The 13,527-nt window shown below is 40.2% G+C and overlaps 2 protein-coding genes across 4 annotated transcripts in view; both read right to left on the bottom strand.

The window, feature by feature from the left end:
• Nca (neurocalcin homolog) overlaps positions 1–13,527 on the bottom strand; it is a 465,127-nt gene that overhangs the window by 86,340 nt on the left and 365,260 nt on the right. The gene's annotated exons all lie outside the window — the stretch shown is intronic.
• Positions 1–13,527, bottom strand: part of LOC145977737 (neuronal calcium sensor 2) — a 157,951-nt gene that overhangs the window by 68,714 nt on the left and 75,710 nt on the right. For both annotated transcript variants that reach the window (XM_083109989.1, XM_083109988.1), the window contains exon 2: positions 6,883–7,006. In XM_083109989.1, the coding sequence (XP_082966115.1) occupies positions 6,883–6,993 (111 nt within the window). In that variant the 5' untranslated portion in view covers positions 6,994–7,006. The remainder of the gene's footprint in view (positions 1–6,882; positions 7,007–13,527) is intronic.

Here is a 13,527-nt window from a genome sequence, read left to right as displayed (position 1 = left end):
CGGCGTGCACGCCTAAGGCTTACATAGGCAGTGCTTTCGGTACCCAGAATAAGGACAATACAAAATGTACGATCGATTTTCATGGAATGCATTACGTTTCGCCAGTTCCAGCGGCTGGCTTGCTATGAAAATGCGAAACGTACAGAGAATAATACTACTCGTCCTCCTATTCCAAAGCAGGCACGGATGACGACTATCGATCGATTGGTTGCTAGCCATGCGGGACCTATTTGCTGACCGCATGCTCCTGCGTCCATTACGCAGGGACTAAGTGTCAACTTGTCAACTACGCCAGAAAGAAACTCGTCCGAGGTAATGCCTTGCGAATGGGAAGCGAATCGGCACAGCCGGCGTTCGGATCCGGTGAAGTTTCAGTTAGCGGTGGCTTTAAAGAGAGTCGCACTACCACAAAAAGCAGAGTTGGAGGCGAGGGGCGGCAAAATATAGTGTCTTCGTTTGGTTATCGTTCCGCATGAACGTGTGACGTGTAGCGGTCGGAACAGCGCCGCTTGCCGGTAAAATCGGATGTGCGTGCGTTTGGTAGCTTTCCCAGCCGAGGTTTCGTCGAGTTTCTCCGGAACACTGCAACAGACCTAAGGCTAACTCTGGGTAACATGTTACTGACAACAGATCTATGCCCTCGGACCGTACACTCTGTCCCATTTATCTCTGGAGCACGCGAATGAAAATAAGTCTCTGCGCAAGTAGTGACGCGAGACGGCTCCACCAATGAACAAGTGAGAGGAACGGGATTATGTGAAGGGGGGAAGCAACTGCAGTTACCAGCCTTCACAGCAGCGTGTACTGCTTCGCTCTGCCCATTCCGCCAGAAATAGATGGGACAGGGTATAACACCTTTCTGTCTGCGTAGGGCGTATGTGTCACATTAAAGAGGGAATAATATTCGCTTGTGTGTAGTTTGCTAAGATGATAAGTGGTAGCCCGACAAGTGTTAAGTGTCACTGTGTTGTTATAATGCTGCAACATAATACACTTTAGAACAAAACAAATATTATTTACGATTTCTATGTGAAAACAAACTTGTGCAGAAGTGTGAGGAGACGATTTTTAAGTAAACTTTTTCAAATGGTGTGAAAAATGTGTGACAGTATAAGGACATTTCCAACATCTTTTGGGGCAAAAGTACGTGATTATATTACTTGAAATTGTGAAATATTTTAATTAAAATAATGAAAATTATCTATGCGCTTATTAAGGGATTATGCACATCCGATTTCGCCGGCAAGCGGCGTTTCCAGCCGCTAGTCGGGTGCGCATTCGAAAGGCACAATAACAATATAAAGGTACTGTACATACATCAAGGAAAGAAAGATACAAGTGTAGAGTGGCAAAAGAAGAGATGAAGGAAAATACGGGGATGGAGAGAGAGAGAGAGAGAGAGATAGAGAGAGAGAGAGAGAGAACGATACGAAGGATTGGAGTAGGAAGGGAGTCCGCAAGGAAAAAAGGATGAGAAAAACATGTTGTGCGGAATAGGGAAACGAGACAGACCTCTGTAAAATCGAGATAACACCGAAACCTTGAAAATTTGCGTCTTGATACAATTCCTGTTCATGAATTTTCCCGTCAGTGGGAACCCTGGAGTTAAGTTAGCGCCAATTTTTAAGTTTAGGATGAAATATTACGGTGCTTAAAGCCTGTCCATGTCTTTCAAAAAGATGACGCACATAGGGACGACAGCAAGAATAAGTAACAATGAAGAAGACACGTACTTGATACCCTCGACCGATAAAATTGCAAAACCTGTCACACCCATCAACTAGAATATCGACAGACCTTGTGACCGAGGGACAACAAATCATTCACATTCTGTCCGATGGGGAAAGAGAAACTGGATTGACGTCAACACTAGTGATGTCCAAGTACTTCGAAGGAGAAACCTGGTTGTAAAAATATCTCAAATCTGCACACATTTGTTTACCAATGTCCCCAATAGCATTCGAAGCTGCCAAGCAGAGTGACCAATCATCCAGGTTCGTTCGTTTTATTACATGTCACGTTTTGTCAACTTAAAACATCGTTTTTAAGCAAAGCATGTTAGTGGACATGATTGTTACGAAATTCGAGACAACGGTTGATATGCAAATTATGATTGATTTGGTTTATTTTACTTAGCTTTTGTGCCACTTTTGGCTAATTGATGAGTGATATGATGAAATTGATGGACACTCACAAACATGAATGCCCAGGCCGGGATTCGAAAGCGGCACTTCTGGCGTCGTAGCGTCACCACCAAGGCCGGCATATGCAAATTATGGAAATACATGCAAATAAAGTATAAATGTATGTTCATAAAAATAAATTGAAGACGACATTGGACGATTCAGAAGTTTCGTATCATTTAACTTCTTTATCATTAGCTCAATGAATTCTAATATAAACATGGCTTCTATTTCGAATATTTTATAAGGGATTCCGGGTTCGATACCCGGTGGAGGCACAATGTACAGTGGTTCGGATCCCACTTTAAACTGTAGGTCTAGTCCTAATTAGCCTATCCGTGCATGAAGTGGACTTACAACAACAATTCAATCTTCAATCGATTATTTTATGTCGCTTTCCTATCTCCTGGGTTTATCGCGACGATAAGGATGTATGATGAAATGGGTGACAAACACAATGCCTTGACAGGAGTTCGAACATGGGACCTCCGGCTTCACAGAGCGTGACGCTGACTACTCCGCTACGGAAGGCGGCAAATATGACTTCTAATTCGTTTGGAGGTTTTTTTTTTTAGATTTGTTTTGAGTCCACTTTGTGCACAGCAAGGATAATCGGAACTGGATCTACAATTTAAAGTGGGATCTTAACCTCCATGTGCCTCTAGTTGGTATCAAACTTAACCCCTTGATTACAAGGCAATGACGTTACCACTACAACATTGGGGAGACCCACTTCCTATTAATTTTACTTAGCTTTTCTGCCACTTTTTTTTGCTAATCGCGAAGATAGGATGAGTAATGATATGATGAAATAGATGAAGAACACTCCCAAAGAAAACCCATGCCCAGACCAGAATTTGAACCCGGGACCCCTGGCGTCATAATGATCTCAAAAATGTACCATCATGACCTTCTCCTTAAAGAAAAACACATTTAATACTAAATATTTCATAAAAAATAATTGTGTTCAAAGAGTTGCCGCACAAAAGGACCTGGGCGTCATATTTGACGAGAAACTTTCCTTTTCTGAGCACATCTCTACAGTCACAAGGGGTTCAATGCGTATGCTGGGTTTTCTCACTATCGTTTCACGAAAACAAACAACTTGACTGCCCTCAGCACCTTTTACAAATCTTTTGTGTCACCTAAAATTGAATACTGTTCTCCGATCTGGTGTATGGCATGCCCCTCAAATTCAGTCCTAAATTTCTTCCTGGCCATTGTTCGACACCGAATTCCGTCCAACAAAACACTTGCAAAAGTCTATCCTCCTGCTAATGTTAAATATCCAAACTCCTCAAGAGAGACATAGACTGGCTGAGCATATATTTCTACATAAAATAGTGAATGGCAACATCAGAAGTGACCGCCTTCTTCAGAAAATTCACTTTCGTGTGACTGCCCGCTCAAAAAGAAGCACTCAAATTTTTGATTCTCAGAAGCCGAGATTGTGCCTCATCCAGCGCTCTCTGTTTCATGGACTGCCCAGTGAATAATAATAATCTTGGAAGTCAAATAGACACTTTTGAAAATTTGGACCGTTTTATTAGAAAGTTAACTAAAAGTATGTAAGTCTCTTAACCACATGTAATTTTTCTATGTTATTATTTTTTTGGTGTTATGTTATTATTTCTGTCCTTATGTTCTATAAATTCGTTCCAATGTAAAATGGCTAACGCTGTATTTGGAATCTTCTATTAAATAAATAAATAAATGTGTTGTTTGTATAAAAGTTGGTCCGTGACACGACACGACGCCAGGGGTCTCGCGTTAGAATCCAAGCCTGGGTATGGAGTGTGTTGCGAGTGTCCTTTCCTTATCTTATCTTCGCGATTAGCCAAACCTGGAAGAAAAGCGACGATAATAATAACAGAAACCAAATCAAATAAAAAGTTGGTACTCCTCAGTGGCGTGAACAAAAATTGCATAACGGGGGGTTGCCATTTTTTGATGTTTCTCATATTCTTTTTAAAATTACAAAACTTAGAAAACTTGGGTCAACAGTGGAGTTTAATCATGTGACCCTCCTACGGGAACGTCACTAGTTACTCTACTGTAACTCTGCATGTAATTACAAGGTGTTGCCCTCAAACTTTTTGGATGCTAATTACTCTAATCGCTCGGCTGTAACTCTGGGGAAAACCTGTTGTGATGGAGTTCTAAACAGGCTTTGCAGACGCGGAGTTTCAATGGACTATATAACTTCTGCTCCCCCTGGAGTTCACAGCTTGCCCGCTGATTTATTACAGTAATTAAACCGGGCGATGATGCTGACATTTCTCGTCACCGATGTTACATTGCTTGAGCTTTAAATAAAGCGATTTTCATAATTAATTAACGGACGCGAATTAACATTTCTCTACATGCGAAGCCGGTCATGCGTAGCGATCAATTTCAATTAAGACCATTCACGCAAAAAAAAAACAAAAAAACGCACAGACACTACAAACCAACGATTCGGTTGTATCTGCTAGATGAATATACCCGTCCACAGATGCAGAACCGAAAAGTTCTGCGCATGACGTCATATGGGAGCAAAATGAGCGTAAACTTATCAACGAACAGCGAAAAACACATGTGTTTCATATAACAGCATATGTGCTGTCAGTTTCATGGTAGATAGATATAATGTTAGTGATTGTACTAACAAGTTTACATCTGGAAAATATTTGTGTATATTACAGTGGAACCACAATTTTACGTTCCCGGATATTACATTTTCTCACAATACAATTCAATCTTCATGATCCCAATAATGTAACATATTGTAAGACTTTCCCATGAAAGAACCGAGATTCGACTCTCTACTGTTATGGAGGAGAAAATTCACCATTGCTGTTATGTCTGCTTTGATCTAGAGCGCCGGTAGGGGGGCAGGGGGCGCTTGCCCCTCTGAGATATGTGGAATACTTCACATAATTTGTGTGGTGAAATTGTAGCCTGAAAACATGGATGAAGGGTGCCATGAAAGACAATAATAAATTAAGATCTGTGCATCGTGAAAAAGTACAAAAAGAGAAAGGAACTGTTCATCAACAATATAAGGAAAAGGAAGCAAGACCAATCCATTCTATTTAAATATTGGACTCAAGCCTGGAATTGACAACAACGCCCAAGTACCAGGTGGTTATAATTAAAGTGACGGTGTTCAGAGTGGTACAGCACGGGCTGTAATGAGAGTAGCAGTCTGAAACTTCGTAGATATGCTAATGAAGCAATGCGCTCGCGAATTATGCCAAAAAAAAAAAAAAATAGTTCCAATTCTCGCCACCAGGGTAAAAAACGGCGCTGTAAGCAGTCAAAACGTGGAATTTTCCATAACTCTGACGTCAAAGTCGGTGAAATTGCCTAACCATTGTGTGAGCTCCCTGGTTGTTGTTGGTGACGCTTGTTGCTTTTTCCTTTAGTAATGTTCATGTAATTCGAATAGTGAAATTGTAGCGATATTTTATTACAAAGAGTATTGTTTTCTGCGATTTATAGTGTTTTTCCTGTAACTATCCCATGTTTTGACTGCTTACAGCGCCATTTTTACCCTGGTGGCGAGAATTGGAACTAATTTATTTTTTTGCATAATTCGCGAGGGCATTGCTTCATTAGCATATCTACGAAGTTTCAGACTGCTACTCTCATTACAGCCCGTGCTGTACCACTCTGAACACCGCCACTTTAATTATAACCACCTGATATTTTCAATTCTATTTCAATTTTATGATTTGTATAAAAAGTAAAAGCTAAAATATGTTTTTATTGGCTGAAGGGCAAGATATGAAATCTTACTCTACCCCAGTGGTCGAAGTGGAAATTTCTAACTGTTTCTGTGGATCAATATGGAGAAAATGCGGTGGGTGGGGTTGCCTATTCAAATTATCCTAGTGGGGGATGCTTTATTAGAATTTCCTTAACTGGAGTTACTGCTGCACCCCTGAGAAATATCCTTCTGGCACCCTTAGTTAATTTCGTGTAGTCTCGTTTCGCCTAATTGTTTATCAGCACAAGACAATATGATTTATGGCCTGGCCGCCATTTTAGACGAAACCCCATTTCGCGTAAACTGGTTGAAAGGGAAATAAATATTTCAAATGAGGGAAATTTAACGGTCACACCAACAGGGAGATACGTCATCTGTATTGTTAATTCATCCTTAATTAGCGCTTAGCAAACGACTGAGGCTATTATCTGTTATATTGCTGACTATTTGGCTCATGTGACTGTTCATAATTAGCATCTGCACATGTTCGGAAATGATTGGTGTTTACGTTGATCACCGTCAAAAATTCCCTCACTTGCAATATTTACCTTCCAACCGGTTTAGACGAAATAGAATATCCCATTTAGCCTAAAATGGCAGACAGCTGTCAGATGTGATTGACGGGTGCTGACTGCTGATAAGGTGAAACCGGATTAGGGGAAATGGGGTACGACCCTTAATTAACATCCTGCTTAAGGGTTAAACTTGCAAAAGGAGTGTCAGAAGAGGCTTTATCTGTAAGCTTCCCTATACCAGTTTCTTTCAAGCTGTTTGAAATATAATCTAGGCACAAAGCACCCACGCAAGTGCCCGCAGCCGATGACAAGGATGAAAGGATAAAGAAAATTAATGCATCGTATAGCACGACGGTGTCACGTTGCTCAAAGCAGAAAAGTTGGGCATAAAAGACAGAGAGGGTGAAGGAAATAAACATGGAAAGAAACTCACCTTGAAGCCTTTGTACCATTCCTTGATTGTCGCCTCGTCGTACCGCGTGTGGGTTTTGAGGAACTCCATGTCCTCCTTGGACAGCTTGTCCTTGCTCCCGAAGCAGCCCATTGTCGCCGACACTCTGGAATAGAGAGCAAGTGAGAAATTAATCATCATTTCAGATCAAAGGTCAGCGACAACGCTGCAAATACATAGTGGCCTTAATAATTAATAACATACTAAGAGTCAAGAGTTTGCAACTTGAATAATACACTCGGGATCGCAGGCGTGTGAACATTCTCTCACTGGGAGGGCAAAAGCCTTGGTGAAACTTCATGTGGAAGAGGAAAAACTATAATCCATCATCCTGTTATACAAACTTTGATGAGTACAGAACAGGAGCGTATCTAGAGTTGGTCCGGATCCCCTGAGAATCCCATTCCTGCAAACATTTCATGTAGGAACTTTACATGTATGTAAAGTATATGTATACATGTTATACCTCTGATGTGGAAATGAAACTCGTAGGAAAACCTTAATCTGGACAACATCCAGGCTCTTCTTAAAACATTTCACTACACACAAGTTTGCAATCTGAATGTACAGGGTGGTTCAAAAAGGACTTTACAACTTCGAAAGCATATAGACATTTATTCAGATAACTTACAGAGTCGGTTGAGGTGCCATTGCAAAGCAAAATACACCAAGTTTGTCATACAGCATTCATGTTCGGTCGATGTGGCTACCATTTGTAATGCGGCATACGTCCCACCCGAAGTCGATTTCATTGCAGATTTTCACCAGTAAGTCAGGCGTCACTTCTGCAGCGGCGGCGTTAATTCAAAGTTCTAACGGTCGGATTGACCATTACCGGTTTTGGTAATATGTTAATTAATTGCTGGCCAGCTACAAGGTGTAGGGTTAAGTAATATGTTTCCATGAGTGTACTTTGCTGGATGTTAGATTCCCATGTTTTTTACCTCCCCGGTTGGGGGAGCTAGCTGTCTTTCAAAAGACCGTTGGCAGTGGGAATTTTCCAACGCTACGGGGTCCACGCCCACGGACGTTTACCCCGACTATAAAAAAGGACAGTGGGCTTTAGCAAAAAAACAGTGTTTCCCCATTGATGGACGAAAGAGAAACGTCTCCTCAAGTTTAGTCCACTTATGGTGGCTAAACTGGATATAATAATGTAGCATCTGGTTAAGCCAGCCCTTTGCTGTCCCAAGTCCCCTTTTAGAAAAAGCTTTGAATATGTGGATATTTCCGTATTGAATAATTGATGCCCAAAGGAAGGAGTGAAGGCGTAAGGAAACGCATTTGTAATGAACGGAATATCATTTAAGCTGAGGATAGGCCCACAGAGATAGTTATGCTAACTCTGTGGTAAAGGAAGTGCCAATGGTTATGCCATAGGTGCGCAATTATATTGATTTAGAGATTTGGTAATTTGGTCTATGCACACACACATGGATGACATGTGAAACCCTGTTAAGAAAGAACTTTTGCTGTCTTAGAAAAAAGTTAAATAGGAAGTTTAAATATTGGAGTAAAAATAATAATTACAAAAATTCAAATGTTACATTGTTAAATTTTGGGTTCTAGCACATTTCACAACCTGATCTACGCGTAGGAATAACGAACAATTATTATTAAGACTGAGCCGATATCGATACCGCCCATACTAGTGGTATCGGAAAGTATAGGTTGGAATTTATTTACAGATACCGGCCGACACTTTTCCGGCATCTTGGTCTTTCACGGGCTCCGCAAAAATTAGACTGCGTTACTCTTTCGCGGAGTCTAATTATCCTGGAACTTAGGGGAAAGTCTTACAGTACCGACCGGCTTACAGTTCTCACTTCCGCTGATAGATTGTAGGGTACTACAGTGACACGTGGAGGGATCTTGTAGTCATACCTCACGTAGTCCGGCCGCGATGTCTTTTGTTCAGTAGTGAGGAAACTGCGAGGCGTTGAATAAATTTCACGATATTTTGAGTTAGAAAAGTTATCTTTAGGACACCATTGGTTCTTTCTAAGGTAAGGTCATCATGTGTTTTGCAATGCCTGTGAAAGGTACATGTGTTAGGTTAATATTTATGGTAAAAGTTATGTAATATATTCACTACATGGTGTGCCATCACCTGCAAGGTAACACCAAGTGTGACGTCCAGTACCGACCACCCATCGTCGTCCAGTACCGACCAGTATCGTCCAGTCAGATCCTTTTTTATCATTAAAGAGGAAAATGGCAACACCGAAGGAGAGGAAAATAGGAAATTGGGCGGAAGCAGTTATCGAAGGCGGCTGTAGATGAAAGAATTACTAAAATTCGCATATGATTTGGCAGAGCATCTAAAGCTACCTCATCAATTTAGTTATTGCATATCACAGTATTACAAAATATAGTTATTAGAATTGAGCAGACATTAATAATGTGAAAGGTTTCTTGTTTTATTGATTTTAATAATTCTTTTGTATTTCACTGTCGTTCATATTTGGTGGTCGGTACTGGACGACATTTTTCAGTCTGTCGAAAATAATCAGTCTGTCGAAAATAATACATTTTCATTTTTCTCAATATGTACATGTAGCTATTTATAAGTAAATATAAAACATATTTTATAGCAAAGGAATTCTGGAAGAATAGAAAATTGCTTTGAAATTCACAGTTCTTTCACTTTAACAAAAGTTATAATCAAAATACTTAAGGTGGTCGGTACTGCAAGACTTTCCCCTATACAAAATTCGAAATTCATTTTTATTTTGCGCCAGTTTTGTATGAAAAAATGTAATACACGAATATTTTAAAGCAAACATCTTGGTAAATTGATGCATATAATTCGAGCGGAATATTTACACACTAATATTAATCAATATTTTGATTTTTACAATTTTCAAGGATCGATATCGGTGAGAGTATCGGCATTGCTATCGGTTCAGCCTTAATTGTAATCTAATCGACAGTAAAATGTTATTAATAAAAAAATATTTCAAAATACTATTATCCTACAGACCTCCACGATCCAGGGGTTAGTAGAGCATGCTCTGAAACTAGAGGGTCCCGAGTTCGAACCTTCAAAGGTTTCCACGACATCTACACATTTTCATTTGATTTTCATCACGAAATTTGTCCGCTACAGTTTAACATAAAGGGTCATCCTATGGCATGCTGCGCTTAAAACAAGGAACCCTCAGAACCGTGTTCGTGTAAGCTAACAAGATCTGGCGCGCCATCATATCTTTTCTTCCCCGCTCTCGAAAGTTATACGGGGCAACAAAAATCACGGACTTCAGCACTTCATTAACTTCAAGAACTTCGTGCATGGTGTGAACTGGAAATCAAAAGGTTTATATATATATCGCAACGGCTGAGGTTTCATAACGTACAATAATAGATTTGGCCGCAGCATGAACTTTCACAGCATTTTCAAGGTAAAATAACTTTTCTTGAAAATGTTTCCTGTTCAACGTAACGGAATTTTATCCTGAATATATGAATCCAGCAGGGGCAGCGCCACAAAAATTTGACCTGGAGGGCAGGAGCTATATATTGATAAATGAGGGTGGACAGGCATAGTAGACATATGAATTTCAAAAACGTATTTTCTCATTGCCAATTTTCTTCTACCCCTTTTCCATTTACGTCTCAGTTTTATTCCGTCCGTCTCTCCTCAAACCTTTCATTTGTTCATACTCTTTCCTTATTTATTAAGTATTAATTCTTGTGAAATTTCAAAAGGATTGAATCATGTGTGAGCGAGATAGATTTTTTTTTGGTAAAGCACTGCAGGTTTCAATGAGGGCTTCAGAAATGAAGGAAAACGAGAGTTGGCTGAAAGTTTGAGAAGCCATAACTCTGAAACCAGATGAGTTAGAGGCGAAAAATTTTATGTGGTTTCTTACAACCATGAAAGGATTGAATGTACCAAGTTTCATAAAAATCTGAGGTGGTGGGTTCCCTGGCCTGGTTGAACTGACGTGGAATGACCCTTGATTTATTTATTAAGTATTAATTCTTGTGTTGTAAATGCACTGAAAATAGTTTCGGCTTTCCAAGAATAAAATTTAGGAAGTTGAAAAAGCTAAAAATATTTTCATTTCAAAGATTTTAAACATTAGGACGTTTCCTACCATTTAACTAACCTTTTATGGTATAATGCCGACATCCGTGGAGTAGTGGCTAGCACCGGGCCTGGGCGTTCTTTCTTTCCCTTCATCAATTTCATCATTGTCAAGATTCATCCTCATCTTCGCGATTAGCCAAAAGTTGCAGAATTTCGAAGTAGATTAATCAAAATAGCTTTCTCGGTAAACTATTTCTGTGTCGAAGGACAACGAAGCTGAAAGCGTAATGATAAATCGTGAACATTTCTAGTACCGTCAACATTCACAAGAAAAATATTTGTGAACTCAGAACCAGAATCCTGTACATTAGTTATTGAATCATACTGTATTTTCTTAAAGTATATATGTTTTTCTTGAATTTGTTTGGATGGGCAATCAGGTGGGCAGAGGAAAAGTGTCCTGACCCCGTCCATGGTAACCAGGCAGCACAGATTCGGTAATGGATTCATTCTGCAAACACTACAAACCAAACATATGAATTATCTATTAATAATCACATAGATCACACCAAAGTCACGAACGAGACCGAGAGTCTTGATTTTGTCTCGTTCTCGATACCATGCCTACATTTTAAGTAATGCGTTGAACTCTCGGTGTTTGACGTTTAAATAATTACGAAAGCTTTACAGCTCACGGGAAGCAAAAAAAGGTTAACGGAAACAAGATTTACTACAAGCATCTCTCTTGTGAAAACACGGAACACCTTTTTCACTCTCTGGCGAGTTCCCACGCTCCTCAACAAACGATTCTTGAAGCTGTTGATTTTACTGCGCCCGCCTTATTACGCTCACTCGTTTAACTCTTTTATTCTGGTTTCAAAAGTAATTCAGGTCAAGGGCATAAAACATGAATGCAAGAATGGAACCCAGGAGGACGGACACGAACGTCACCGATTAAAGAAATTGAACTGCTCCGATCAGAGTAGGACGAAGTAGGCATAAGATAATCTCCAAAGCAATCTGCAAAGAAACTCCACAGTTCGAATCCCACGCAAGATATGCAAGTTGTCATTTTTAACGGTTATCGTAGCGTGCTGTGAAAATTTTAGCTTCTGGATTCAGTGAGGTATTGCTCAGAACCGCTGATGAAAGGTAAAAAAAATCATCCTTGATTCCCCCATAAGATTACGAGGATGTAATGGAGGGGGGTTCCACCATAATAGATCTACGTATCGGTGGAAATATAGGTAAATTTTCATCCCTGACAAGGGTCAGTTTATCAGCCCTTCCATAAATAATAGCGGCACTTGTAGCAAATATTTCCATTTGGTTTTAAAACTTAGCCTTCTTCAAGAAGCGAAGCGAGTATCGTCACACGCCCAGCGCGTATCGCCTACAATACACCTGACCGTTGTGAAATGCACGACATGACCCAGTTATAATCAACACACTCAACAATATTTAGAGCTGCGGTAATACACTGGGTAGAGCATCTGACTGCCACGCGGGGAACCCAGGCTCGAGTCCCGGGGTAGACATTTTCCCAAGCGTGTAACGGCTCTCGGGGTTCACTCAGCCTCTATAACCCTGTCCCAAAATATCTCTGGAGCAAACGAACGAAAACAAGTCTCTGCGCAAGTAGTGACGCGAGACGGCTCCACCAATGGACACGCGAGAGGGAGAGGGGTTGCGTGAAGGGCGGAAAGCGACTGCAGTTACGAGTCTTCGCAGCAGCGCGTACTGCTTCGCTCTGCACACTCGATTTCCTCCCCTTCTCTGGCGCTATGCGCGGCCTTGCTCCAGAGAGAGGTGGGACAGGGTATAATAAATGGGTAAAGGCGGCCGAAGCGGGGTGCTGATCACACCTCCGTAAATGGCAGAGACTATGATTCCTACCTCCACATGCCCTGATATGCCTTCACGGCAAGTTGCAATGTGTAGGTGTAGCTTATATACGTATATAAAACAACAACCACCTCAACAGTATATATATATATATATATATATATATATATATATATATTTATTATCCTCGACTAACAAAGGCATTTAAAATTAATAAATTTAATGTAATGACGAGAAAATCTAAACCACATTGCAAATTTTCTTATTTCGCCACTATCACATTCGATTCTTACACACTTGAGTTGATTTTTTAGTTTTGAGTCCGCTTTATGCATAGATATGTTAATCGGGACTGGATCTACGTGTGGTTAAAGAAAACCAATCAACTGAAGTTATAAGCATATTCAAATCAATCAAAGAAAAAATGTGGCTTCGTGAAGATAAAGGCTATACTGCGAGAAATGGTGATATTTTGCATTGCCATTTTGGTTAAAAAGAAAACTTTAACGACCCTGGTTCAAATCTATCATATTTTAGGGCATCGAGAGGCAAAGAACGTTTCACGAACCCCCTGCTCCATAAAATGCAGCTTAATTCTCCAATCCGTTTACGTATCATTTCATTCCCATTTTTCGTTCCGCCGTTCACGTTCCATTTCAGTTTATACCGAATAATCAGCACAATAGAAAGTTTGAAAAAAAAAAAAAATGGGTGAATTGTTTTTATCCTAGTGAACTGTACCATAATGA

The sequence above is a fragment of the Lepisma saccharinum genome, chromosome 23 (assembly GCF_977018435.1).
Source record: "Lepisma saccharinum chromosome 23, izLepSacc3.1, whole genome shotgun sequence".
Classification (NCBI taxonomy): Eukaryota; Metazoa; Arthropoda; class Insecta; order Zygentoma; family Lepismatidae; genus Lepisma; species Lepisma saccharinum.
This window is presented reverse-complemented; position numbering and strand designations above follow the sequence as displayed.